General features: G+C 35.3%; 1 protein-coding gene across 1 annotated transcript in view; it reads left to right on the top strand.

The window, feature by feature from the left end:
• The window catches only part of LOC136033074 (putative fatty acyl-CoA reductase CG5065), an 87,628-nt gene that overhangs the window by 18,061 nt on the left and 43,670 nt on the right, over window positions 1-25,897 (top strand). The window contains exon 3 of the mRNA XM_065713676.1: window positions 16,900-17,148. Coding sequence (XP_065569748.1) covers window positions 16,900-17,148 — 249 coding nt within the window. The remainder of the gene's footprint in view (window positions 1-16,899; window positions 17,149-25,897) is intronic.

A 25,897-nucleotide genomic window follows, 5' to 3' on the forward strand; every position in this document is an offset into this window, starting at 1 on the left:
TTGTTTAGTTAAAATAATGATCAATAAATGACCAGGACCTAAAAGGAATACAAATCATATTGAATAATCAAGTCGAACTTAAACAGAAGTTAATTAAACGCCCCTAAGCCTTATAAAGGCCAGTGTGTTCTTTGCACCATCCAAAAACAATTTTAGTTTTGGGCTGTTAATTTAACTTACCATAATTTTAACACAACAAAAAAAAAAACAACTAAAAACTACTGAACAAACTAAAACTACTTACCTATGCAATATACTATTCAAAGGCACTAGAGTTTTTAACATTTCATTTCAAATACTAAGTATCTTCCTGAGAAACAACAAATGTGTTATCTTCATAACCTAGACGCACATTCCTGATACAGTTTTAGTATTTTCCTTGATCGTAATTCAATGTTCGGTTGTCTTTCTGCCCCCCCCCCCAACCCAAAAATATGTGAATGTGTGAATTTTTTAATATAAGTCGAATCTATACAGACACTTGATTTTGACTGCCCAAAAGCAAAAGGTTTCTTTTGATCTAACCTGCTGCTCACCGTACATGAATTATAAGTCGTATTGGAGCTTTAATCGTAGAAATGTTACTCATGAATCCTCCCAAAAAACGAAATTTTCAATTCTGCGCCCTAAGGTGTCCCTAAGATAATTCAGATATGCTTTTTCGATTACGTGGGTATAAACAGTGTCTTCATATCTACTCGTTAACTTCAAGTGAAAAGCTTTAAGTCAACCTGATCTTCCCACCTTCCTATACACTCAAAGCTGCATCTCCATCATTATGCCTCACATCAGATACTGGAAATGTTTACGAAAACAAATACAGATAACTTTAGTATAGTGTCAACAAATACGAGCACGCCATATCCCTTCGAATCCTGATCCTGACCTTTTTTTTAGAGATTCTTTGAGACGCTAGTGCTTATAACGTAAAAGAGGGTATTTTTCTCAAGATGCGGGTGTTTGTTATGTTACAAGGATTGTTTGTTTACTAAATGTTTTGCTCAAGATTTCTTTGTTTGTTATGTTACCTTAGACCTAAGGTCTAAAAGAGAAGGAGGATAAGGTCTAAGGTTAGACCTTAGATCCTCCTGAGCCATCGGTGGCGCATAGGGCGTCGACAAAGTCTCTCCATTCATCACGAAGCTGCGCAGCTGCAGTGATATCTTCCCATTGCGGAGTGAGGGAAATGTTTGCCTTTTTCAGGTCCCAATCATACTGCCTCCGCAGTGTGTGTTTTGGTCGGCCTCGTCTTCGTCTTCCTTCAGGATGCCATTGATACACTCTTGAGGGCAGTCGGTCTTCAGGCATGCGTAGAACATGACCCAAATATGTCCATCTTCGTTTCTTCAAAACTTCGGTCACTATGGGCTGGTTTGTTTTCAGCCGGATTTCCCTATTGGTAATTTTCTGATGCCAACTGATTTTGAGGATCATTCGAAGGCAAATGTTTTCGATTCCAAAGATACGTTTCTCAAGTTGTTGGTTGAGTTTCCAACATTCACTGGCGTACATCAATATAGACAACACATTGCTGTTGAACAGGCGCAATTTTAAACGAAGTGAGTATCTGTTGCATCTCCAAATTGGTGTTAGTCTGTTGAAGGCGCCTGATGCTTGTCCAATCCTTCTCTTGATTTCAAATGTTACATCGCCAGTATTTTCTATCCAGCTTCCTAAGTATTTAAATTCTTGGACCTGTTCAACAGATTTATCGGAGCATTGAAGAGTTAGGGGGGGGGGGCAGATGTGGACATACTTTTTGATTTGTCGAAGTTGATCGACAATCCGACCTCTCGGGCTTTTTCTGAGATTTCATCAAATAGCAGCTGTAATCAATCTTTGGCGTCTTCTAGTAGTACTATATCATCTGCAAAGTCAAGATCTGCGAGTTGTTTGTTGTTGACGTTTACTCCATAGCCCGTAGACTGTCTGAGTGCTTAGTCCATAACTATTGTAAGTAAATGTGGTGATAGTACACATCCTTGCTTGACACCAGTCATAATTTTGAAGTATCTTGTAACTCCGTTTTCTGTTCGAAAACAGCATTCTGTTTCTTTGTACAGGGCGATAATCAGTTCTACTATCTTGGGGGGTATTCCATACTATTTGAGGATTTTCCAGAAGATTTCTCGGTCAACCGAGTCAAAGGCCTTTTCTAGGTCAATGAAAAGAAGATACAGCTTTTTATTCCATTCCTTTGAGTCGTCAACCAGCATTCTCAGTGTGAAAATTAGGTCTGCACATGATCTTCCAAGTCGGAAGCCGTGTTGTTCATCACGAAGATATTGGTCCAGTTGCTGCTGTAGGGGTTGTAGTATAATCATTGACAAAAGTTTACTAGGTATCGACATTATGTTAATACCTCTCCAGTTGCCACAAACAAGCGCATCACCTTTTTTGAAGAGCTTAGTAATGGTTCCTTTCGTCCAGTCACTGGGCACTTTCTGGTCACTCCATATCTGAGTTAGCAGCTCAACCCAAACTGTCATGCAGTCGCGGACTGAAGTTTTGAGCATCTCAGAAGTAATGCCATCTAATCCTGGCACTCTTCCGTTCTTCAGCTTTCTGAAAGCGGCTCTGAAAAACCTACGAGGGCCAGGCTGGAAAAAATTTCAGGGGTCATGTGGAAACGTCAGTTGTAACTGACAATGATGTGATTTCGTATGACTTCTGCTCGACCTTTATAATCCGGCAAAAACAAGTTTTGTAGGTTGAGGACACGTGACTTGTTAGAGCTACGGTTCATTTATCTCAGTATTGAAAAGATTCCAGTGTGTCATCGTCAAGGATATTGGTCTAGGCAGATTTTATAGTAATGAATGCTTTAAGACTATTGGAAATTGAAGATCCTAGTAATGCCCAAATCAAACTGAGAGGAGCTGACGTGGCAGTAGAAATTATAAGTGGTTGTCGGTTAACCCTAAAATAGGACGAGATGTTTGCAAGATATGTAAAAATCATTGACCAAATTCAAGTTGGAAGAACAGTTGTGTTTTGCAGCGAAAGGGAATATAATGCATATACAAAGATTACAAGACGGATTAAATGCATTGGTTAAATATATTAAAGACAATGATCTGAATAAATATATAAAAAGGAGTGAGTTTGGTACGATTTTTTGTTGAATATCTTACTAGCGAAATATTCATTCTTTGTATGTCTATAATGGGCACTGAGATCGTCAAGATTAGAATGATCAGATTTGAGAAACAAAAATTACACACAAAATAGTGAGTTTGGAAAAAAATGTTTGATTCTAAATGAGGATTTTCAGGAGTTATCTATTCAAAGGAAAATACTCTTTAAAAGAATGCTTAATGATATAATGAAAAATATGTCTCCATCTTTGAACTATTGTATGCAACTTTTACGTCGTGGCTAGATGAATCTACTCATTTTATTGACAAACAAGTCGAAAAAAAACAAAATGATATTATGGATGTGCTTTTGAACATTACCTAGTTTCAAACACAAAAAACTTCCGCATTTAGAAACACCATGTCTAAGTAATTTTATCTGATTTGATATGTGACGTAATCAGGTGATTACTCCTCTCCTAGAAGACATTCACTTTATCGATCGCTTTTTGGAAGTGAGACAGTCAGCACTGAAAAATCTTTTATATATGTCCACTATGCATTATACTTGGGGCAGTTGGTCATCTTGTGAAAATTGTAATTTTGTTGACGAGTATGATGAAAATTGTAGACGATATAATCCATGTAAATTGCATATAGGATATGCAGTACAATTTAAAGACCGTAATTTTTGTCTTGAAGAGGTTTGTGACTCTCACTCTATAGTATACCTAAGCGCCAAATGTCACGATGATAAATGTGGTAAATAAGAAAATACCTATTCTGGCATGATTGGAAAGAATCCTAACCGTAATATCAGTTCAGTTTTACAAGACTGGTATCGTCGTGGTTTTGAATTGTTTTGGGAAGAAGAATCAGGTCTACGCTTCAACAACTAGAATAATCAGAGAGTCGTTTTTTTAACGACATCGCTGTGAGGATACTGGCTACTATGATTATAAGCCTATTCATTCTTCTTCGGCTGTAACAGAAAGTGATTCTTCAAATGAGATTATTGTCTGTGAAATTTCTTCAAATTAGCAAATTGAGACACGTGACCTTTATAACGTGAATTAAAGTCGCACTATTGACTTTACAGGGAGATACAATATGAGAGAAGTTGCATTACATTGTAAAATATTTAACCCTGACTTTGCATGCCAAGATGAATGCAAGCCGGATCTGAACGAGCTGCCGCCATTTCTCTTTACCGATTATTACATATTCGTGGAAGAAGAAATCTAAAAAGGAGAAAAAAGCCACTTTATGTACAGAAATTAATAAACAAATTAATAAACAAATTCACAAACATTTCTAATGCATATTGCTTATAGGGCACTGGAATTTATACGATATAGGTTAGAAAGGGTATTTTTAACTTGAAAGTCATTCAATTGAGCATTGTCTAAATAGTGTTGCTTAACTCACAGTAAATATACCAATGATATCGAAAATTTAAATGTAATAGTGTGTGCAAATCGCAACTTTCGGTCGATAAATCTTATACACGCTTCTAATTTTGCAAAATAGATTGTCCAATTTGTTCAAAAAAGTCTTTGATGTGAGGTGTGCAGAATGAATACGTCAGCCCAAGAGGATGAAACAATTCAATATACTTTGTGGTTTGAAAAATGCATAGCCGACATCTCGTCTTAACAGTTATTGGTCTACTATCATTAATAATAATGGTGTTGTTAACACTTTGAATATGTTCGAAGAAATCGAAGGGTATGCGATGCGATTTGTATTTGGACATGTACGGATCCAAGTTGAATACATCAATTATTTGATTTGTGTCCATGGTGCCTATTCTAATAGAACATTGCCATCAGGGATGTTTTCTCAATACGTTTGAAATTGAAGTAGCACGATTATTGCTATTCTCTACTCCAACGGTTTGGCAAAGGTGTGTTCTAAACGTACTGTGTTTGCTTGGACATCTTAAGTACCAGACAAATGCAGTACAATGATACCATGAGTTTTTCAAACATTGCATCATTTACACCATTTTCAAGTAGTTGCAAATCTCGATCTAGGGATTGCACTGTCATTTCATATTGGGGCACATGGGATTTATCAAAGGACAAATTGTAGAGTGTAATTCCATTTACCTTACACAAAATAGATGAAAGACCAAACATTTCACATTTATTTTTGGTATTTGTCCATCATCCAATTATAATAGAACTTTTTACGTTAGCCAAAGCAAGTTTCGATGGATTTCGCCATTGATAAATGAAGAGTCGGTATAGGTACGCGAACCCATTGCAATAAGTCGATGATTCGTGATTGTATGAGGAACGAAAAGTTCGATATTATTTCCTCTAGCCCTTAATTTTTCAATTGCAAAAGCAACTGAACTCAAGATCTGTTTTGTTAGTACATGAAGTATTGCCGAAGTTAGAGATACTGTTGCTTCAAGTGCAATTCGTAAAATAAAATTGGAAGGTACAAATTGTAGCATTATATCAATCTTAATATTGGGAGGCACTCATTTAGCTGTATAAAATATTTCATGATTTTTCCCCCAACCAAGTGTAACTTACTAGTTGTCACCTCTCTAAGTATATTGGTAGTTTCAGTGTTCGTTGTAAATTGATATCCAATAATTAAAACTCTCGATTTCTTATAGGACTTAGGAGTCATTAGCATGAATTGTATGTAACTTGCATAGTTTAATAGATTATTTCTTGTCCTCACCAACGTTGCATTTATGTAGACACTCATTTGTCTAAACCAATTTAGTAGTACACAATTTTGATAGGATAACCGCTTGGTGATGCTTGGTTTTTCATTGGTAGATTTTTTGACAACCACATACAAATTTATAAATGTGGAGGTCAAATGTATGAAATAGTCTTCACTGAAACAAACTTAACAATGAACGCTTTTAGAGAGCGTTTGTTGCAGATAAAACTGTTCATAATAACCATGTCTTACTCTCACATCAACATTCTTAGCATTAAAAAGATATAGAGATGGGGGGGGGGGAGAAAAGAAATCCTTTATCGATCTAATAAATTTTATTCTTAGTTTCTTTTTATTCTTTGTCAAGAGGGATATTTTTCGCTTATGACCTGAGGAGATACTGCGGAGTGATGAGTTGTTTTTCGACCCTTTAAAATTTTTTCCGCTTTGATAAGATTTCAATCGTTCGCTGAGTTATAGCACGCTAGGCTTAAGATTTTCTGGAACAATTTCTTTAAAATACTTCCCAGAGCCCCAATCATCTAGTGTGGATGACGCAAAATCCACGACAACCGGAGCAATATATTTTTTAGCCAGTGTTTGTGCCGAGCAAAACAAGCTACCAAACCAATTGTCAAGACCTTAGCCCTACATTGATGAACCACGCCTGTGATAGTCCATGCTATCACCAAATGTTCATGGTCGAAGAGCAGTAACATAGCAATTGGTATAAGCATAAACCAAAGCATTTTTACTATTAGCCATCACACTGAATGGGTCGAAAATGACATGTAATCACACCAAAACCTTTTGTTATTGAAAAAGGATCACCCATTTCGCTCCTTGAAGTAAAGTGATAGAATTCCAAATACGAAGTGTTCAAAGAAATATATTGGAAGTGCTTTGTAATTTATTGGTGAATATTTTCGTGAGTGGTTTTTCGTACAAGAAAGCGCAAAAAGGAGACATTGGTATTAGCGACTCTCGATTTCCCAACAAAGGACGCATAAAAAAATACCATTGCTCCATGAGAAACCGGGTGGATAGTTAGCAAAATAAAATGTTCCACCTTACTGATGGTACCGACACTTTTACCCTCAATTATCTTCCGTTTAAAACCAAGAACATCTCTCAGATTATCGTTGAGATACACCATTTCACTCTAGATGGTTGAGCTAATATAAACCCTACCCTGTTCCATTAATTATTTAACGTTGAATGATTCATTCTTACAAGCAGTTATTTTTCTATTGACTTCACAACACAATTCACTCTTACTACCATATTCTTTGTATTTTAGAGTGAAATGCGGGTATAACTCAGATTTAAGTAATTTTATTCATTCAACTTCCTCGCCATTGACTGACCAGTCGTCTGGTCTAACTTTTATAGCATATTTTTGATCCTTTCTCAGGATATCATAAATATTTTAAAGAATACAATCAACAATAGTAACTTCATACTTTCCCTTTAACAATAGTGAGTCCGTATCCCCGTTAAAAACTTGAATTTGTCCCTCCCCTGGCCATTGGAGCTTACACGCATTGCAATAAAATTGCAACGTGAGTTTCTTAGAAATTTCTAAAATTATGCTACCAACAGCAATATTTTACTTGAAACTACGCTCCTTTTTTCTATGCAAAGGACCATGTTGGAGTCTATGATCATGAACGTTGTAAAATTCAGATAGGGAATGATTTGAGCACATCCTTTTCAGCACAACGTCACAACGACTCATGTGTTGCACACTCGCACATCATACCAAAGGCTGAATTTAAAATGAGCGTAAATATTTGTTTTTAACCATTAATTTTGCCTCAGAGAGCTTACTGACAAAGGTGTCAAAAAACGTTTTCTTGTATGGCTTCTGATTAAACTGGAGGGCTTGGGACCTTGAAACAGTTGGCCAGCATTCACCACAAAAGAATGCAGTGTACAACGATTTTCCGTTTCAGGTAAAGATCGGCAATGAGCTTTTGTTTTGAAGGTGTCCTGAAAATACCCAAATCCTCCACCAAAAAATATTATTGGGACTAAGTGAACCCCTATGCCACGGTCTGCTTATGGACGGGAAAACAAATCCTTTACCGAGTCATGAAGTTCCACTGGTATTTCACAATCAATTTTAAAAAAAATCCTTGTGGTCCATTCTCCTCAAAAGTGGAATTGTTAGGTAAATTTGGATTGTAAGTATTGTTCAGCCATTTGTAATTCCCACACGGCAGAGAGTATTGAGACATTGCCGACGAATAAAGTGAGTTTATATCAAGATAAACCAAACTTGACTTTTCAGCAGTATGATGTCCAGTTGGATCGGTTTTCAGGACAAATATCCATGAAAAACTTACCCCCTCTCTCATTGACCTTTTTACAAATAAGTGCTGATCCACGTTGATTATTAACCCTAATTCGTCTTTGCCAATTTCAAACAAAATCCAGCACCAAATGAGGAGTTGAAAAAAAACCCAGCCCTATTCCCATTTCATCATAGATTTTATTCGTGTTTTTACATACAAATATCCAACAACTTCAATGCATGACTTGCCAGGTTCATTTTACAGTAATTCTTTCCTTTTCAACACCCTCTTGTGGCATAAACCTTTTAGCAATTTCATAGTCGGCAGTGGTGCGTTGACGCTTGTAAAGTGAACCAAAAAATGCTTCCACGGGTGGCAATTTTTCATCATATGGCCTCGAGGCGGAGTTTCAGTATTTGTAGGGGTATATGTCCTTATTCGTTAATGACTCATATATTTCATCATCTAGAGAGCGCTGTTTGAGGAGGGAGAACGTATTAAAATCATAACTTTTTTAATTTAATTAATTGGCTTAATGTAGAGAGTTGGCTTAAGCAATCTTCCTATGCCTCCCATGTTTAGCATTTGGAGTTTGCCTGGCAGTAGAATTTATTATACTTTTTTTTCTATTAAAAAATAATGTTTATAGCATCATTTTTTCTTTGGGGTAGAATTTTATCAAATACAGAATTTTTTTCTTAGAGAGAAATGAATCGGATTCTTTTTAGACTTAGAAAAGTGAAGTGAGAAATTTATCAAGATTTAATCAGAAACAGACATTACTACCAGCTTCACAAGTGGTGCAACAGAGTCCGGAGTAGGCAAATAAGGTTATATTCATAAGAGTGTGAGAGGGATGAATCGGATTTTTTTAGAGTTAGAAACATATGAAGTGGGAATATTTCAAGATTCAAAGGCAGGTGAGTGGTAATTTATCAGTATTTAGAGGTAGGTGAGTGAGATTTTTCAAAATTCACACACATAAAATATTCCCAAAGACAAGAACACCACTCAAAGAGACTGCAAACATTAAAATGATAGCTCATGATGAGGGGCCACTTCTTGATAGTCCTTGTTGTAACACGTTAGACATTGATAGCCCCATTTAGCAATATTTCGGGCATTATCATTCAACAGAAGGTATAAAACAAAGCATACTCTTCTACCAATATCACAAACCATATATTTTTTCACAAACTGGGACTGTTATTAGTGTAATAGTAATGTATTGACAGACAATGAAATACTAGAAAATGAAAGTGTAAAGAGCATTGGCTGATAATATAACCAAGGAAATAAAAGACAATTATATGAACAGCAAAACATCATTGAGCGTTAATAGTATCGTTGGTAGTTTACTAACAGATACCATCCTTGAATAGAATTATACTAATGATGATACGTGTGATGTGTTTGTTGGTGCAACCATGTTAAAAGTCGTGTCAGACCTCGAAATGAAATAAGTTTCATTTCAAGGTAAAACATGATGGATTGTTTTTTCGAACAATATTGCTGTTTCGAAATGCTCAAATTTCTTATGATGATAATAATAATGTGTAGTATTGATGGCTTGACCGACTCTATCAATGTAGGCATGATGATTAAAAAGGAATTTAAAAAAGGATTACAAATTCAAAAAATTTAAATAAATAAATAAAAGATAAAACTAAAAACAAAGAAAAAAACTAAAGAAATAAAAAACTAAAGAAATATTAAATGATAGTAAAATCGTGCCTGATGTTTGAAAAATCTATAATTTTTTTCAAGAGCACATTGGTCCTTAGGAATGTTTTCTGAAATTACTGTATAGAGATACTGCTAGTGCAATGCTGGTGCATTTGAAATTTGTCTTGGCTTTTTCTACAATGAGCCATGACTTGATGCCCACAACCATTCCATTTTAATTCAAAAAATTAAAAGGAATTAAAATGGAATAGTTGTGGGCATCAAGTCATGGCTAATTGTAGAAACGTTGAACGTTAATAACATTATTGGTAGTTTATCAGCAGATGCCGTCATTGAACAGAATAATAGCAAATAACTGCATTCAAGATAAGCTCATTTAGGTTCACGTAGTATGACAGGCCACGCTAAGCGAACCTAAATGAGCCTAACTTGAATGCAGTTATTTGAAAAAGGTAGGGTTGAATTTTGACTGCAGGTACCCGAATGAAGGTAAAACAAAATTAGTTCTGCTGCAAGCTATATCTAAATCAGAAGAGATGGCAGCAATTTTGATAGAAAAATATATCGCCATCTATGACTAAAATGTATAGTTGGCAGCAGCAAATATATTAATATGGACCTGTTAATAATTATCTTCACGTCTGAATCTTGATAAATTTCTCACTTCACGTTTCGTCATCTATGATTGAAAATGAATGGATGGCAGCAGTAGTAGTAATGAGACCGAATAAAATATGTGAAAACCCTTTAATTCACGCTCATGTGTCTGGCAAATGTGTCTGAAAAAAAATGCAAAGTAGCCAGACTTCAAATAGTGTTTATATTTTTTCTCTTTATTAATTTTAAATTGACTCTCATACAGCTGATTATAAACGCACTAACAATCAAAAACAATCTGTTCATCTTTAACAAAAATAAAATAATGACCAGCATACCTGTACCACTTTCATTTTCTCTTTCCGAAATTAAATTTTTTTTTTGCTTAAAAATGAATTTAATTTTGAATAAATTCAGAACATGTGTTGGACATTTTTGTTCTTTAGAAAATTTCACACTAAAGTTCGACTTTTTTCTCTTCTTCAGAAGAATTCTGAACAGAAATAGATGGCTGGACTTACTGTAGTAAAAAATATTGCCATCTATGACTCTAAATGAATAGATTGCAGCAGTAGAGATTTTAATATGAGCAACTTTATAATCCCTTAAAGTCCGAATCCTGAGAAATTCCCACTTCACATGTCTAACTTTAAATACTTAAGTTAAACTTGTCGCGCTCATGTGTCTCTGACTTTGAAAAAAATCCAAAGTAGCAAGACTTCACAAAATTTTTTTGATTCTTTCCCGCTTCATTCATTTTGAACTAATTCACGTTGTGACTGAATGAAATATTTAATAATCCTGTAATTTGTCTGGCTTTGAAAAAAATCCATAGTAGCAAGACCTCACAGGATTTTTTTGATTTTTTTCCGCCTTATTCATTTTGAATTGACTCTCACACTGTTGATTACAAACGAATTAGCACACAAAAAATATCCTGTTTACCTTGAATAAGGAATAATGACCACCATACACATATCATTTTCATTTTTTTTAATTATTAATGGAATTTCGCTAAGAAACAAACTATACGTTCCATTGTTTAACAGAGGGAAATAATAACGTGACGTAAAGGAACATTTTTTATTGAAGCAATGAAACATAAAATATTACACCCTATTAATATCTTTGAATAAAAGCGTCCTTAGTTAACATCCTCTCGTTTAAGAGCTATACATTGTGACAGTTAAGGTTGGGAGATATATCTTGGTGGTCCCAGACGAATACTAATCTAGTTTTTTTCTACAGCTTCTGGATCCAATTTATCGCTCACAATTGTCAGAATCTCCAGTTAAAGTAGAAGATTTCGTCGAAATGTTTCCCACATCAACTCCTCGAACAAAAGTAAATGTTTCGAAGTGTTTTCTATGTTCATCTATAGGCAATTGCTCCTCTTTTCAGTTTCCAACCGCACCTGCACAAAAAGCACACTGAACCTGGTCACTGTGACCAACAAAATGGAATCCAACTGTTGCAAGTTCTCTTGTATCAATGAAATCCTTTGACCACCTTGCACTACACGTCCTTAGTCTAACATCCTCTTGTTTAAGAGCAGTATATTCTTCTAATGACGGTAAAAATCAGGAGGTATATCTCGGTGGTTGTAGACGAAATTTAATATAGTTTTGACTATAGCTTCTTGATCCCATGTATCGTCACAAATGTCATAGCGTCCAGTTAAAGCTGGAGTTTTCACTGGAATTTCCTCCATAAACTCCTTGAGCAAAAGGACAAGTTTCAAAGTGTCTCCTATATTTATCTATAGGCATTTCTTCCTCCTCCCAGTTTCCAACCACACCTTCACAAAAATCACATTGAACCTGGTCACTGTGACTAACAAAAAATACAGTTTTGCAAGATTTTTGGTATCGATGAAATTCTTTGATCGCCTTCCAATAAACGTCCTTAGTCTAGCATCCTTTTGTTTAAGACCGTTATGTTTTCTTGTGACAGAAACCTAGGGGAGTATATTTTGGTGTTGGCAGACAAAAATTAATATTGTTTTGACTATAGCTTCTGGATCCCATGTATCGCTCAGAAATTGTTTCCAGTTAAGCTTACATCCAATTCTTGAACAAAAGGACATGTTTCAAACCGTTTCTTATGTTCCCTCTATTACAGACCCTAGTACACCACTTGTGAACATGGTACTAGTGACTGTGTCTGACTGAATTTTCATAAATTCCCAATTAATATGTCTCTAACTCTAAAAATAATACAGTTCATCTCTCTCAGACTTTCGTAAAAATTTTATCCACCAATTTCAGACTCTAGTAAACCACTTGTGAACCTAGTAGTAGTGTCTATGTCTGAAAATTCTTGTTCCTGCATCTCTGACTTTTGAATAAATATTCTAAATGGTAGAGTTGCTAGCGTACTCTAAAAATATTGGAAACAGAACAAAGATATTCAATAAAATATTTTAATTGAAATAATGGCACATACAATACTACATGTTATTGATATTATCATAAAACATTGAGTGTTTTGAATAAAATCCAAAAAATTATTCACCATGTTTTATCTCAGCATGGCACTTGTTTCATTTTGGGGTCATATGCGACTTTTAACCTGGTTACACCTACGAATTTATCACAAATTTAATTAATTGCTATTATTTGGTTCAATGATGGTATCTGTTGGTAAAATACCAATGACACTATTAACGTTCACTAATGCTTTGCTTTTTGTTAAACTGTTTTTGATTTCCTTGGCAATATTATATGCGAACATTATCTTTATTTTACTTGCAAAACTAGAGCTATATTATCAAAAGCATTTTTATTCAGCGATATCATCTCTGAATATATTACTGTTGCATATTCACCGTCACAATTGTTGAGAATTTTGATACTCCAAAGGAATGTAATATCTCTCTGTCAGGACAATGCACACATACATATCCAATAGTGTTACCACTTATACTTGTTTCATAGTTCAAATATTTGTCTTTGTCAACATTTTAAGACAACTTTATCATGAACACACACTTTCGTGAAATATTTCCTCTTCACTTTTCATAAAATAATAGGTAACTTTTTATCCTTCCAATTTACAAACAAAACTGTTCGAAACAATATGATGAATTAGGTATTTTCAATGACCAACCAGAGTACCGTGGGGGGAGCTACAAAGAAAAAAAAAAAAAATCAAGTTCGCAAATGATTACGTAAAGATATTCGTCAAATAAAGATTCATTGCACAAGCTATTTCTCTATCCAGTAACTTCTTAAGCCATTCCTCAGGATCAATGTACTCTTGAAATGCTGCAAAAGATTTTGAAAACATCAGGCATGATTTTACTATCATTACATATTCCAAAAAATACTATGAAGATTCTCATTTTGATGAAACATTTTGATATTTTGAATATTACATTTTTCTTATTTTTATTTGTTTTATGGTTCGTTTTTCTTTTATTCAATTATCAATTTTTCAATTTTGAATCTTTTGTTTTTGAATTTTTTGCTTTAATCACCATGCCTTCTCCGATAGAATTGGTCAATCCATCAATACTGCATGCTATTAATATCGTCATGAGAAATTTAAATGTTTCGAATCAACTGCAAAAAATAATTTATCATGTTTTATCTTGACCGGGCAATTATTTCATTTAGGGTGGCAATTATTTCACACGACTTCTAACATAGTTGCACCTAAAAGGTCGTCACACATATTGGCATTGCTTTTATTCTGTTTAAAGATGGTATCTGTTCTTAAACAACCAATGATACTATTAACGGTCACTGATATTTTGCTTTTCATTGCATTGTCTTAACTTTTCCTGGTGTTATTATCAGCCAATGCCCTTTTTTATTTTGCCTAGCATTTCATTGCCTAATACCTCATCATCATTACACTGCTAAAAGTTCCGGTACATGGACAACATACGGTTTATGATATTTGTAGAAGAATATGCTTTTCTTTTTTTTACCTTCCGTTGAATGATAATGCCCGAAATATGGCGATATGGTGTTATAAATGGCCAATGTGTTACAAATTGGAACATTCAAGCACTATTGAAAAATTCCCACTCACGTTCCTCTAAATCTTGATAAATTCCCACTCACCTGCCTCTGAATCTTGATAAATTCCGATTTAATACGTCTTTCACTCTGAAAAGAATCTGATTAATCTCTCTTATATTTTGACGAAAAAAAGTTATTTTTTATATTTCAGACTCTAGTGCACTGCATGTGAAGCTGGTAGTAGTTTCTGTGTCTGACTGAATCTTGATAAAATTCCCAAATCGTGTCTCTAACTCTTAAAAGAATCTAATACATCTCTCTCTGACTTTAAAACAATTCTTAATTCAAAAAATTCTGTCCCAAAGAAAAAATGTTGGTACAAAAATTAGTTTTCTGATAGAAAAAAAGCTGGACTGGCATATTCAACTTCATTTCTTATTTTTAAAATATCACGTTATTTTTTTAGCAGTATATTAAATGTGGTTTTAAGACAAAAAAGTTGAAAAAATTTGAAAAAAAACAAATAAAAGAGTCGTCACTACAAACATTATGTTTCGAATAGAAAATATCACGATTGACTTATTTATATCATCTTCATTCTGTATTTTGAAAGTATATCAAGTGAATTTCTTGTTTTAAGTATATTAAATACGATTTTGAGACATGGGAAAAAGTTGAAAAAAAAAAAAATTCAGCTGAAAAATCTGAATAAAAAAATCGAAATAAAAAATTATTAATATTCTCCTCAAGCGCTAAGCTAGCAATCTACCTGATGGCAGTTTAATACGCTTTTTAGTTTTGATATTGTTCTTTACTGTCCTCTGCTAGTCCAAGCTAAAAAACTGTTCACTGGTAGAATTTAAAAGTTAAAGAATGGCTAGTAGGGAGGGGTGTTTTTAAACTTCAGATGATATACGATATACTAACACATACAATTCAATGGCATAATAGGTATATGAAACCTATTGCTTAGAATGTATTTCTTTGAGCATAATAATATCATAGACTTGTTAGTTCAGATGGTTATGGCATTATTCTTGTACATTAGGAAATCTATAGTCTCACGATCGATTCCTAAGCCAGACAAATAATTCATAAATTGAATGTGTTTGGTAGGAGGTATTAATAGGGTACTGCTCATTTCATTTAATTGTTAATTCATAAGGTTATATGTGAAGGTTTTTATCAATTTATTTCTAAGAACAATTTATTAGAGTCAACTTATTAGTTCAGTTGACTAGCACGTCATTCCTTTATCGCTAGGAGTCCGCAGTTCAAATCCTACACCAGTTAAATATTTCTGAAATCATTGAAAAATGCTTAGGGAGCATTTTAGATGATTGTGCAATCTGCTTCGCAATAGCATCAAGAAAGGCAAAACCGTTTGTCCGGTTTTTTTAGAGTTTATTTTATCTCAAGAGCAACTTAAGAAATCGCCATTACCGGGTCTGTTTAGATACCATTGGTTTTCCAGTACACCAATAGAGTCACCTTTTTTGGGTTTGCTCTGAATTTATTGCTTCTTAAGAGTGCCTTAGGGGATGACCTTTCAGAGTTCATTGATCCTCAAGAGTACCTTAATGTTAAATCATTGCACAACTAACATTCAAGGCTAGAAAAATTGATTGTCCAAGAGTTCATTGCTCTTCCAGGTAACATAGAGATAAAAAATTGCGTGACCAACATTCAAGGCCAGAGAATTTCATTTTTCAAGAGTTCACTGCTCTTCCAAGGGACTTAGGTTTAAATCGTTGTGCAACTAATATTTAAGGCCAGAAAAATCGATTTTGGAAGAGTTCATTGATCCTCAAAAATACCTCAAGGAATTGCAATTAAGTCTCCTTTACGATATTAAACGAATAAGGAAGAAATGAGTAGTGGCTATAGGAGTAAGGTAAATATAACCCCTTATACTACTTTCTCCAACTATGATAAAAATTATGTGTAGACAATTCATATTTCAGTTTTTCTTCTGAGTTATACCTGGAGGGTTGTGGGTGTTATTTCATCCCTGGTGTCATGTTTGTGCTTACCCTTTAGCTATCGTGAACGAAATGGCAGTATAAAGATTTTGACCAGATATCTTAGGGAGGTTTTGGGGGAGCAGGTAAAAAAGAGGATATGAGAACCTAGGAAGTATTCAGGTTTTTCTCCAATTACTCTTAACTGTCTGTGAGGACGTTAGAGCTTTCAGTTAGCAATTATATGTGCCTCTTCAGAAGTTCTTAGGATCATTTTTTCTATTTGAAATGGCTTGGAAAAAAAATATATTGGATTCAAGGGCTTTTTTACAAGGTGGTACGAGAGAACTGTTTCTTATGTGCAAGTGCATATATTTCGGTTAACTTACCGTTTTATTCCTGTCACCAAAAATGTAGAAATCTGTTTAAAATACAAAATTTTCATTTACTGCATTCGAATGCACAAACTTTTTTGTTGGGTTATAACTGAAACGCTTGGGAATTGCAACTAGTCGTATTTGGGACTAGTGTATGATAAGAAGGGTTGTAATTCTAGTACTTTTTGATATTAGGTTTCTTTTTAAGTTCAGTTTTTAGATCCAGAGCTTGTACATGTTTTTTGCAGGTGTTTGAAAGTTTACGCCTGAGTCAACCAGAATTATTTTGCAAAGTTGTCCCAGTTTCCGGTGACATAACACTGCCTGGTCTTGGGATTTCCGAAAGTGACATGACCATGATGTCACAAAATGTATCTGTTGCATTCCATTGTGCTGCCACTGTACGTTTTGATGAGCCTTTGAAGAGTGCTGTAGACTTGAACATGAAAGGGGTTAAAAGAATGCTAGATGTGTGCAAGAAACTAAAACACCTCGAGGTAAGTTGTATGCTCTGTTACTCTCCGTTTAAAGGATTCTAGTGATTTAAACATGCACTAGGTGAATAGAATGCAATATATTAGCAACAGCTAAGCAGTCTCGAGGTAAAAACATCCTGTGCCATTGCTAATTTCGATGGACCTCTAAAAGAAAGTCACTGAAAGTGCAGTTTGCCTTTAAAAATCAACAAATATGGCAGCTATAATTAAATGGCTAAGATGATCTGAAAGATGAGAAAATAAGGTAAAAAAAGGTATGAATTTTGGATTAAAAAGGATTATGCATGCAATTTGACAAAATCTGGTAAGTGACATCAATTGGTAAAGCCTGTTTTAGTATTATAACAAAGTTTAAAGGTCTAGGAAGCCTGTTTTAAAATTAGTTTAAACTTATTCCCGAAAAAGGAGTCTTTAAGAGAAAAACAAAGGTCTACAAACATCAAAAATTAACGTAAAATAAAGACAAATCCTAATTGAAGCTTAATACAAACAGAAACCATCGTCAATGAATGAAATAAACCCAATACGAACAGAATTTACAACGAAAAGTCAAGTTAAACTTCATACGGACACGAATTATCACAAACATATTTAGGATTAAGGCCGCCTAAGCCTTCTAAAGATAAAAGCGTTACTTCTTTTAGTGAAATGACTATTGCAAAATCATTAAGAGTAAAGCTGAAAAGTTCAAGAGGACTTGCTGCGTTCTAGTTTATTTTCTTCCTAAGAAAGGCACTAGAACTTTAAATTCCAGTTGAATGAGCACCCTCTAAAGTATCTTGAGCAACTGCTTCCGTACGAACTGGCTTAGTGAAATGAAAAAAAAATTGAAACGATAACACCTAGAGATATTACATTTACTTATTACATCGATTCTGATTTCTTTACTTTTTCAAACTACTGTGTAATTGTTTTCTCATCATTAGCTAAGAAATTGCTGTCTCCCTCAAAAGAAGCGTTACTAAAAAAATACCACACACAGTTAGGATAACCTCCCCTATGGTTTCTAATGATTAAGGTATCATTTGCACTTTACTGAACAAAATTACTTCGCAAAGTGAGCTTTATTGGCCATTGAAAAAGAGAAAATTACCACTATAGCCAAAACTGATGGAAAAAAAAACTAGTGAAAGCATTGAAAGTTTAATTTAAAAGAAATTAGTTCCTGAGAGTCTCGCAATTTTGAATTTATTAACATCATAAGCGATAAATTGCCTTTGGTTCAATATTGTTCTTCTCTTTGAAAAAGTTCTTTTGGGGAAAGAATTCTCAGAATTTACTTCAGTTCGTCCACAATTGACATATTTTTTTATTATTATTATTTTTTTGTAAATAAAAGAAGTGTTGGTAGTTCTTTTGCTTTTATTTGTGAGAACCAATGTTTTGGCATGCTATTTATATTTTGGCAACCGTTTCTAACAAATTTGTAGTTTTGATGTATGGGCAAGACAAGGGAATATTATTCAAATGAATCTGTTGAAAGTATGCATATTCCTTGGGCTTTTATATGGCTGAAGCCGTTCTCACCCCATCATGTTATAGCCTTGGATACGGACAAATATTAATTGACTATCCCCTTCAATGTTCCCTTCAATATGCTCTGATAGTTCTAACTTATGTCTCTTATCTGCTCTGAGATATCACAGACAAACCCTTTGCCAACCTTTGATGCATATAATGGACTTGAATTTAGTTCAGTATTACAACAAGATTTCATGCAAATTCGAATGTAGAATTGTTAACTGTTCGTGGGATAGTTCAAAGACATCCTTTTGACAACTTGTGTACACCATTTCATTCAGTTTGGTACACCCGCCCTCAGCTTTCTTTGAAATTTTTGAACTTAATACCAAAGCCTATTCCGTTCTTGAGATATTATATCTATACACTTTTGACAACCTGAAGCCACTTAAACTCTTTTGATTTAGTTTAAAAGTAGAGCCGGTGAAGATACATAGTATTAGCAGTGTTAATAGTATTAGCAGTAGTAGTCGCACTCACATTCATGGTCGTAGTTTCAGTCGCAAACCACAGTAGTAATAGAAGTAGCCGTCACACACAAGTAGTAGCAGTACAAGTAGTCACAGTGGGAAATAGTATTAGTCGCAGACAAAAGAAGTCATAGTTGTAGTTGCAGCCGCAGTTGCAGGTAGTTTCAGTCCTAGTTGGATTTAGTCACAGCTGTAAGGAGTCACAAGTACAAATAGTTGCGGGCTCAGTCAAAAGAGGTCACAGGCATAGTTAAAAGTGGTATATACAAAGTGTTTTTTGATTTTGTTCCAGAACCCCCTCAATAATGTGCTTCAATTCAATACCCTTAACTGTTCCGTGGGTATTGCCGATATACCATTTTGATAAGGTAGATGCAAATAGTGCCTTAATTTATATCAACATCCCCTTGTAGACTCCATGAACTTTGAACTAAATACCCTTATCCATTGTTCGAGATGTTTTAAATGCACTTTTTTAAAACATGGATGCATAAAGTGCCTTCTCATTAATTCAACATCCCCTCTGAATTTCTTGAAAGTTTCATCTTATTGTCCACCTTAATGTCAACTTAAGTGAAAGAAGGTGAGTAATAATGCATAGAGCCTACTTCGCTCTTTACTTAGGCAGCATTATTGTCCCGCCTATGATCAGCTTAGGAGTGTTCAGAGCTAAAAATCCGAGTGTTCAGAGCTAAGAATTTTTTTTTAGTTAGTGACCTATATAATGAATTTAAAACTCTTTCTCACATATGAAAAAATGAAATTTTTTCATTCGAAACTAGCCGAGAAACAATAGAAAATTACCCTAGTAGTCAGTGGGTACTCGCCGAGAAAGTAACTGGAAGATGATCAGCAGGCAGCAAAAGGTTTGACAGTGAAATTTGGAATAATCGGTTGCGCTGATTACGAATATGAACGTTGTATACTCGACCGGGTGAAGCTAGAGGTTAAGATTCAAAAAATCACATTTTTTTCCTTAAACATGACGTTTCACAAAGCTTTCAACGACGATCACGCAGCCAATGATAATTGGTACCACCAACTACCAGTGTCCCACAATGCTGATGACCTTGAGACCTGATTTTTTTTAATTGGTAAAAAATCGCTTTAATATTCAAGTATTTTGTTAGTAACGAAAATTTATTCCCTGACTATTTTTGATAGCAACAGCTTGCTTTTTAGCGTAATGTAAAAATTAAAAACCAAGCTTAAAGTTACTATCCCAGCAAAATTTTAGGTTAAAGTTTACCCAGCCGAGCCTTAAATTTTAGACAGAAGAAAACTATAAAATTACAGAACTATAAACTTTAATTGTAGAGCATATAAGGATCATCCAAGCGTTCCCCACCACAACCACAAAGTAAAATACACAGCCCATATCCTGCATATTAACAATATTTTGCGTTTGTGTGAGCAGTACTCAGGGGTCAAACCGTACGAGAATGCCTTAAGGGTTGACACAATTAGCCTAACCTCACCTCATCTTGGAGGGTCCAGTCAATCTTTAGGAGATCTAGAAAAATCGACTTAGCGTGACAATCAAAGGCAGCATAAGATGGCGGCATATATTTGAGCTATTGCTTTCGAGGGTATAAATGTGCACTGATATCATTAAAATAGGTAAAGAAATGAGGATCTTTACTGTATGTGGAGACAATGACTTTCTTACAAATTAAAAGAAAGCTTTCTTGGGCATTAGGATTTAGCTTCGAAGTCTCTATCTCGCCTTTTGCATTGACATACACAATACCGCTACTCCTCTTCAAACAGTCCAACGTGGGCAACACAATTCTACTATTTACCTCTTCTTGTGTGCAAAACAAACGCTGTTAAAAGCGTGTATAAATACTTCCTCTAATATTGAACATCACTATTTCCATCTGGTCTTGTAAGCCTCCAGAGAGGCAGACAGTTAAACTAGCTTGAAACCCAAGGAATAAGTTTTGAAAAACATGTTAAATAAAATTTCCTTCTGTTTTGCCTTGGAACTTGATAGTATCAAGTTCCAGTCATCTAGTTTTGAGTGTTTAGCTGGAGATGGTACAAATTTGCATCGAAATCCTTGCTGATCGTTTTAACCGCCACAATTCTTCGAGCGGATCGTATTGGCATATTTGTCAAAATATCAAAATATTCCATCACATCTATATGCAAGGATAAACAGTTTTGTAATGTCACTGTAGCTCTAAATGGTATCCTATTCATTTGGTGGGTAAGCTTCTAAGGTACGGCATTGCGTCAGCCCTTTAGTGATTTAAATAACTGCTGATCTTGATGTTAACGGGCCATTCATTCCAACTAATGGGTTTTCAAATACTCCAGGCGAGCTGACTTGGTTTTCTCACCAATGTTCAACATTCCCAGAAATTGTACTTCTCTCAAATATAAATGGCTGATATTGGAGACGATCGTGAAAAAGCTTATTCTTATAATCGTGAAGTCCTGTTTGACCAGAAATGTCAGCACTCACCATTACCCTTTTGACAGTTTTGAAGTTGGTCATTGATGTGACTATTTACTGCACCAGAAGTCTAGGTTTCCTTTTGCTGTTTTGCTTGCTCATTATTCATTTTAGTGAAAGCAATTTCATCTCTCTTCAAGTACAGCTCAATCCCTCCGTTTTCAATAGCTTGTACATTGAGAAGACTGTCAGCAATCTCACTTTATGCTTCAATTGTTTGAACATTGAGCAAATCACATAACTACATAAAAAAGGAATAAGTCTGGGTTCCAGAACAGACATTACTTTATCAACAGTTTTGTTCTGCTTCAAGCTGAAGTAAGGGTGACCTTCATTGTAAGTGGTGTCAAACTCACTTTAAGCTGTAATATATAGCATATCACTGAATATAGCTAAGATTGAGACAAAAAAAAAAGGAAAAGATAGTGTACTGTACAATGTGCCAAGTCATTGTGAAAATCCCTGTCATTCCAACATTTGTTTTTGAATCCAAATTAATAGTGTCTGTCGCAAGATCAGGGGATATCAAATTGAATTTGGCATTTCGCCTCTGCACTTTAGACAGTCCATTGCAGTATGCTTGATTTCATGGGATATTTCTTTACTAGAAAATATTAGTTTGGGCAATTATAACGACAGATTTGGCCGGTTTAATGACACTGTTAAGGAGAATTCACGTCTTATTGTCTAAAAGCTCCTTTAAAAATCCCCTATCAATAAGATCAACACCTGTAGCTACCCTGGAGTCCTAAAGTCAATAAAAAGGAAGCAGAACCTTTGGAAAGAGTACAAAAAAAGGCCGAATAATGCTAAGCTAGAGCATTTAAGTTGTACGGTAATTTGCTGAAATCAATCATTATCAGAACTAAAAACAGTATATTTTACAAAGAGATTTGTTGATTGGGTAAAAATATAAAGAAGATGTGGGACGTGATTAAGGAAGTTAGTCGGCCATCCATGAAACCAGAAGTTCTCCCTAAGTCTCTCATTATAGACGATCAACTTGTAACAGACAAAGGCGAAATGTGACATCATATGAACAAATTCTTTGCAGAGATAGGGAAAAAAAACTGCTAATAGCGCTTCTTAGTTCTCTATGTCATAGTCTTGGAAGCAGTTCTTAGTCCCTCGTGCTTGAAATCAGTGGTTCTTGAGGAGGTTACGGTGCAGGAAATTAGAAATATTGTTTTGTCTTTAAAGAATTGTTCAGCAGGTTTTGACCAAATTTCTACTAAAGATTAAAGATATCCTTCCATCGATTATTTCCCCCATTTGCCATTTGACTAATAGGTCATTTCAACTAGGAGTATTTCTCCAACGTGTTAAATTCGCGCTTGTAATAGCTATCTTTAAAGGAGGTGACCGTGAGGATCCTGGGAACTACAGGCCGATCTGTCTTCTGTCAGTGTTCTCTAATATATTTGAAAGGTCAATGCTCAAACATCTGGTGAGATTTCTTGAAGCTATTTGTTTTCCATCAGCATCATTTTTGGGTTTCGCGATAAGTATTCTACAGAGCATGCTTGTTTATATGACGATCTTTAGATTCTAATCTTTTTCTTGCAGCCATTTTTCTTGATATAATGAAAGCTTTTGACAGCCTATCACAAAACATCATCATTGGGAATCTTTCTCACCTTGGGGTGTGTTGAGAAGCATTGCCTTGGTTTTCGTCATACCTAACTGACATATTTATCGCCACTGAAGTTACCGACAAAAATGTTCTAATTGAATACGGAGTACCCCAAGGTTCTATTCTTTGCCCAACCCTCTTCCTCATCTATGTCAACGATCTCTACTGCCTTTTTGACACCCCAATTGACAATTTTTGTTGTGGATTAAGTCATAAATCTTACTCTCAGACTACGTTGGTGTTCACATCTCATAGTCGAGAAGAATTGATAGCATTTGCAGATGACACTACTTTAGGTACTGCATGTCCGGTATGAATCATCCCTTATTCTAAAGCTTCAAGCAATGACTGAAAAGATACTCATTTGGTTTGACATAAATCAACTAGCTTTAAATGTAAAAAAGTCGTGCCTTCTTATTTTTGTCGTAAAGGTGTGAGCTGTTCCATAATTACTGAGCTTCCTACCCAAAGAGGACAGCATAAGTCGCCTCCCGGATCGATATATGCGATTTCTGGGAGTTCTTTTGGATAAAAATTTATCGTTTAAGTGGCATGTTCAAATAATAAGAGTGAAAATTTCCTGTGGACTTGGAATCGTCTGAAAATTAAAGCGTTCATTTCCTTTTCCTATTTATTCTTTTATTCTTTTATACTTCTCTCTCATTTACCGTTATGTATGTTACTGTTCGTCTTTGTGGATGTCCAGATTTCCTTCGGTACTTGTTCCTATTCACCATCCTCATGAGAAAGCGGCAAGAATTCTCCAGTCGGCTACACACAACTCTGTTGACCTCCTTAAGATTAAGAATATGTATGTTTTATCTCTATCTTCGTTGGTATATCAGAACTCCTGGGGAGACTTTTTCGGGACTGCTCAAACTAGTAGGGGAAGTAGATTTGTATACAGTTTGAAACTGGGAGAATGTGATGATTCCAGCTACTCCCTCGGCCAGTTCAGACTTCGGTCTGGCCATGACTGTGGGGCGTGCTTGGAACTTGGTTTCCGTTGAGATCCGGTAGTCACGAACGCTTGGCTCCTTTAAGAGACAGATGAGAATTTTCTTATTAAAGGTTTCTTATTAAGAGTTTCTTAGGGTTTAATTTTGTTGCGAGAGCAACAGTTTTGTTTTGTACCGTTTTTTTTTCCTATGCTGCCGATCTCAGCTTATTCCTGGAAACTGGTAAGGGTCTAAAATGTGCGGTTTTTACATAAAGTGTGGACCTGTATGACATTACATTTTGGAAAGCTCCGCAGAACTCTTGCCTGGGGCCAAAAAGGATGGTTTTTCCTTGTCCACGAGCCAGAGCTTATGGTGTGCGAAGTGAAGTGGAGTTATATAGCCTATGTCAGAGAGGAGTATCTGAAGTAGGGCAGCCAAGCTTTCATTTCATCAAACCATGTTTCTGCTTTCGAGTGGAAAGCTCCGTTCTAACAGGCAAGCAGGCAGGCACCATTTTCAAATTGAAGATGGACTAAATCTGTAAGTGTTAAATATATGCAGCAGTTACCCGGCCCCACAGCCAATATATCTTCTTTGAGTGATAAATAAAAAAATACAGAATCAAAAATGTGGCATTTTCCGACGGGTCCGAAAGTGCTGCCATCTATTGTTTCTACTCATTTCTGTTCGTGATTTCAGCTTGAGTTTATCATTCGGTTTTTCGGACTTAGGATTGCGGTGGAGAAATGGTATCAGATGTGTCTAATAAACTTCAAAAGTTCTCTCATTGCTAAAGAAATTGGAGCTTATCCTTTGCTCCTTTTTAAGTGGTGACGTTAGAAATTTGACCCACGGCGAAACAAATGAACTTTTTAACTAAGACAGATAGAATTTCGTTTTGAATCGATAGCTCTTGATGAGCTGATCAAAGTATATGACATCCATTTTTGGTGCAAAAATTCCTTCATGAGATATACCCGTTTGAAAGTTTCAAGGGGTTGACAATTTCAGTAGTAACGTACACACTGAAACGAAATCTAGGCCGATACAAATTATGAGACATATAGAGGACTTGTAAGCAACGGTCGGCTGTTATGTAATAATCACCTTCGGCAATGAGGGGTTAGCAACTTTTGCTAGTTGGTGTATCTATTATTTGTTTCCAGTGTATTTGATGGTAAAAACAATTTGGTTACAGTGGTAGGACTTGAAGGGGACTTGTAAGTAATATTTGGCTGTTAGGCTACAGTCAAATTCAGCGATGAGGGTTTGATAACTATGCTAGTTGGTGTACCCATTTATTTGTTTCCGGTAAAGTTGATGCCTATCACGGGAGAGGGCCTTATAAGTAAGAATCGGTTAACTTTGGGCGAGACATGGCTGTTAGCTCATAATCATCTTCGGCAATGAGAGTTTTGCCACTTTTGCTAGTTGGTGTACCTATTATTTGTTTCCGGTGTATTTGATGATTAAACTAATTTGGTTCCAGTGGTAAGACTTGTAGAGGACTTGTAAGTAATAATCAGCTGTCGGGCTACAATCATCTTCAGTGATGAGGGGTTGGCAACTTTTGCTAGTTGATGTACCCATTTATTTGTTTCCGGTGAACTTAATGTCTATCACGGGAGAGGGACTTGTGAGTAAGAATCTGTTCACTTTGAGCTAGAAATTTGGGCAAATTGGTGCACATTGTATTCGATCTCTTTTAAATCTGACAGAATTA

This window comes from Artemia franciscana, chromosome 1, assembly GCF_032884065.1.
Source record: "Artemia franciscana chromosome 1, ASM3288406v1, whole genome shotgun sequence".
NCBI classification, from domain to species: Eukaryota; Metazoa; Arthropoda; class Branchiopoda; order Anostraca; family Artemiidae; genus Artemia; species Artemia franciscana.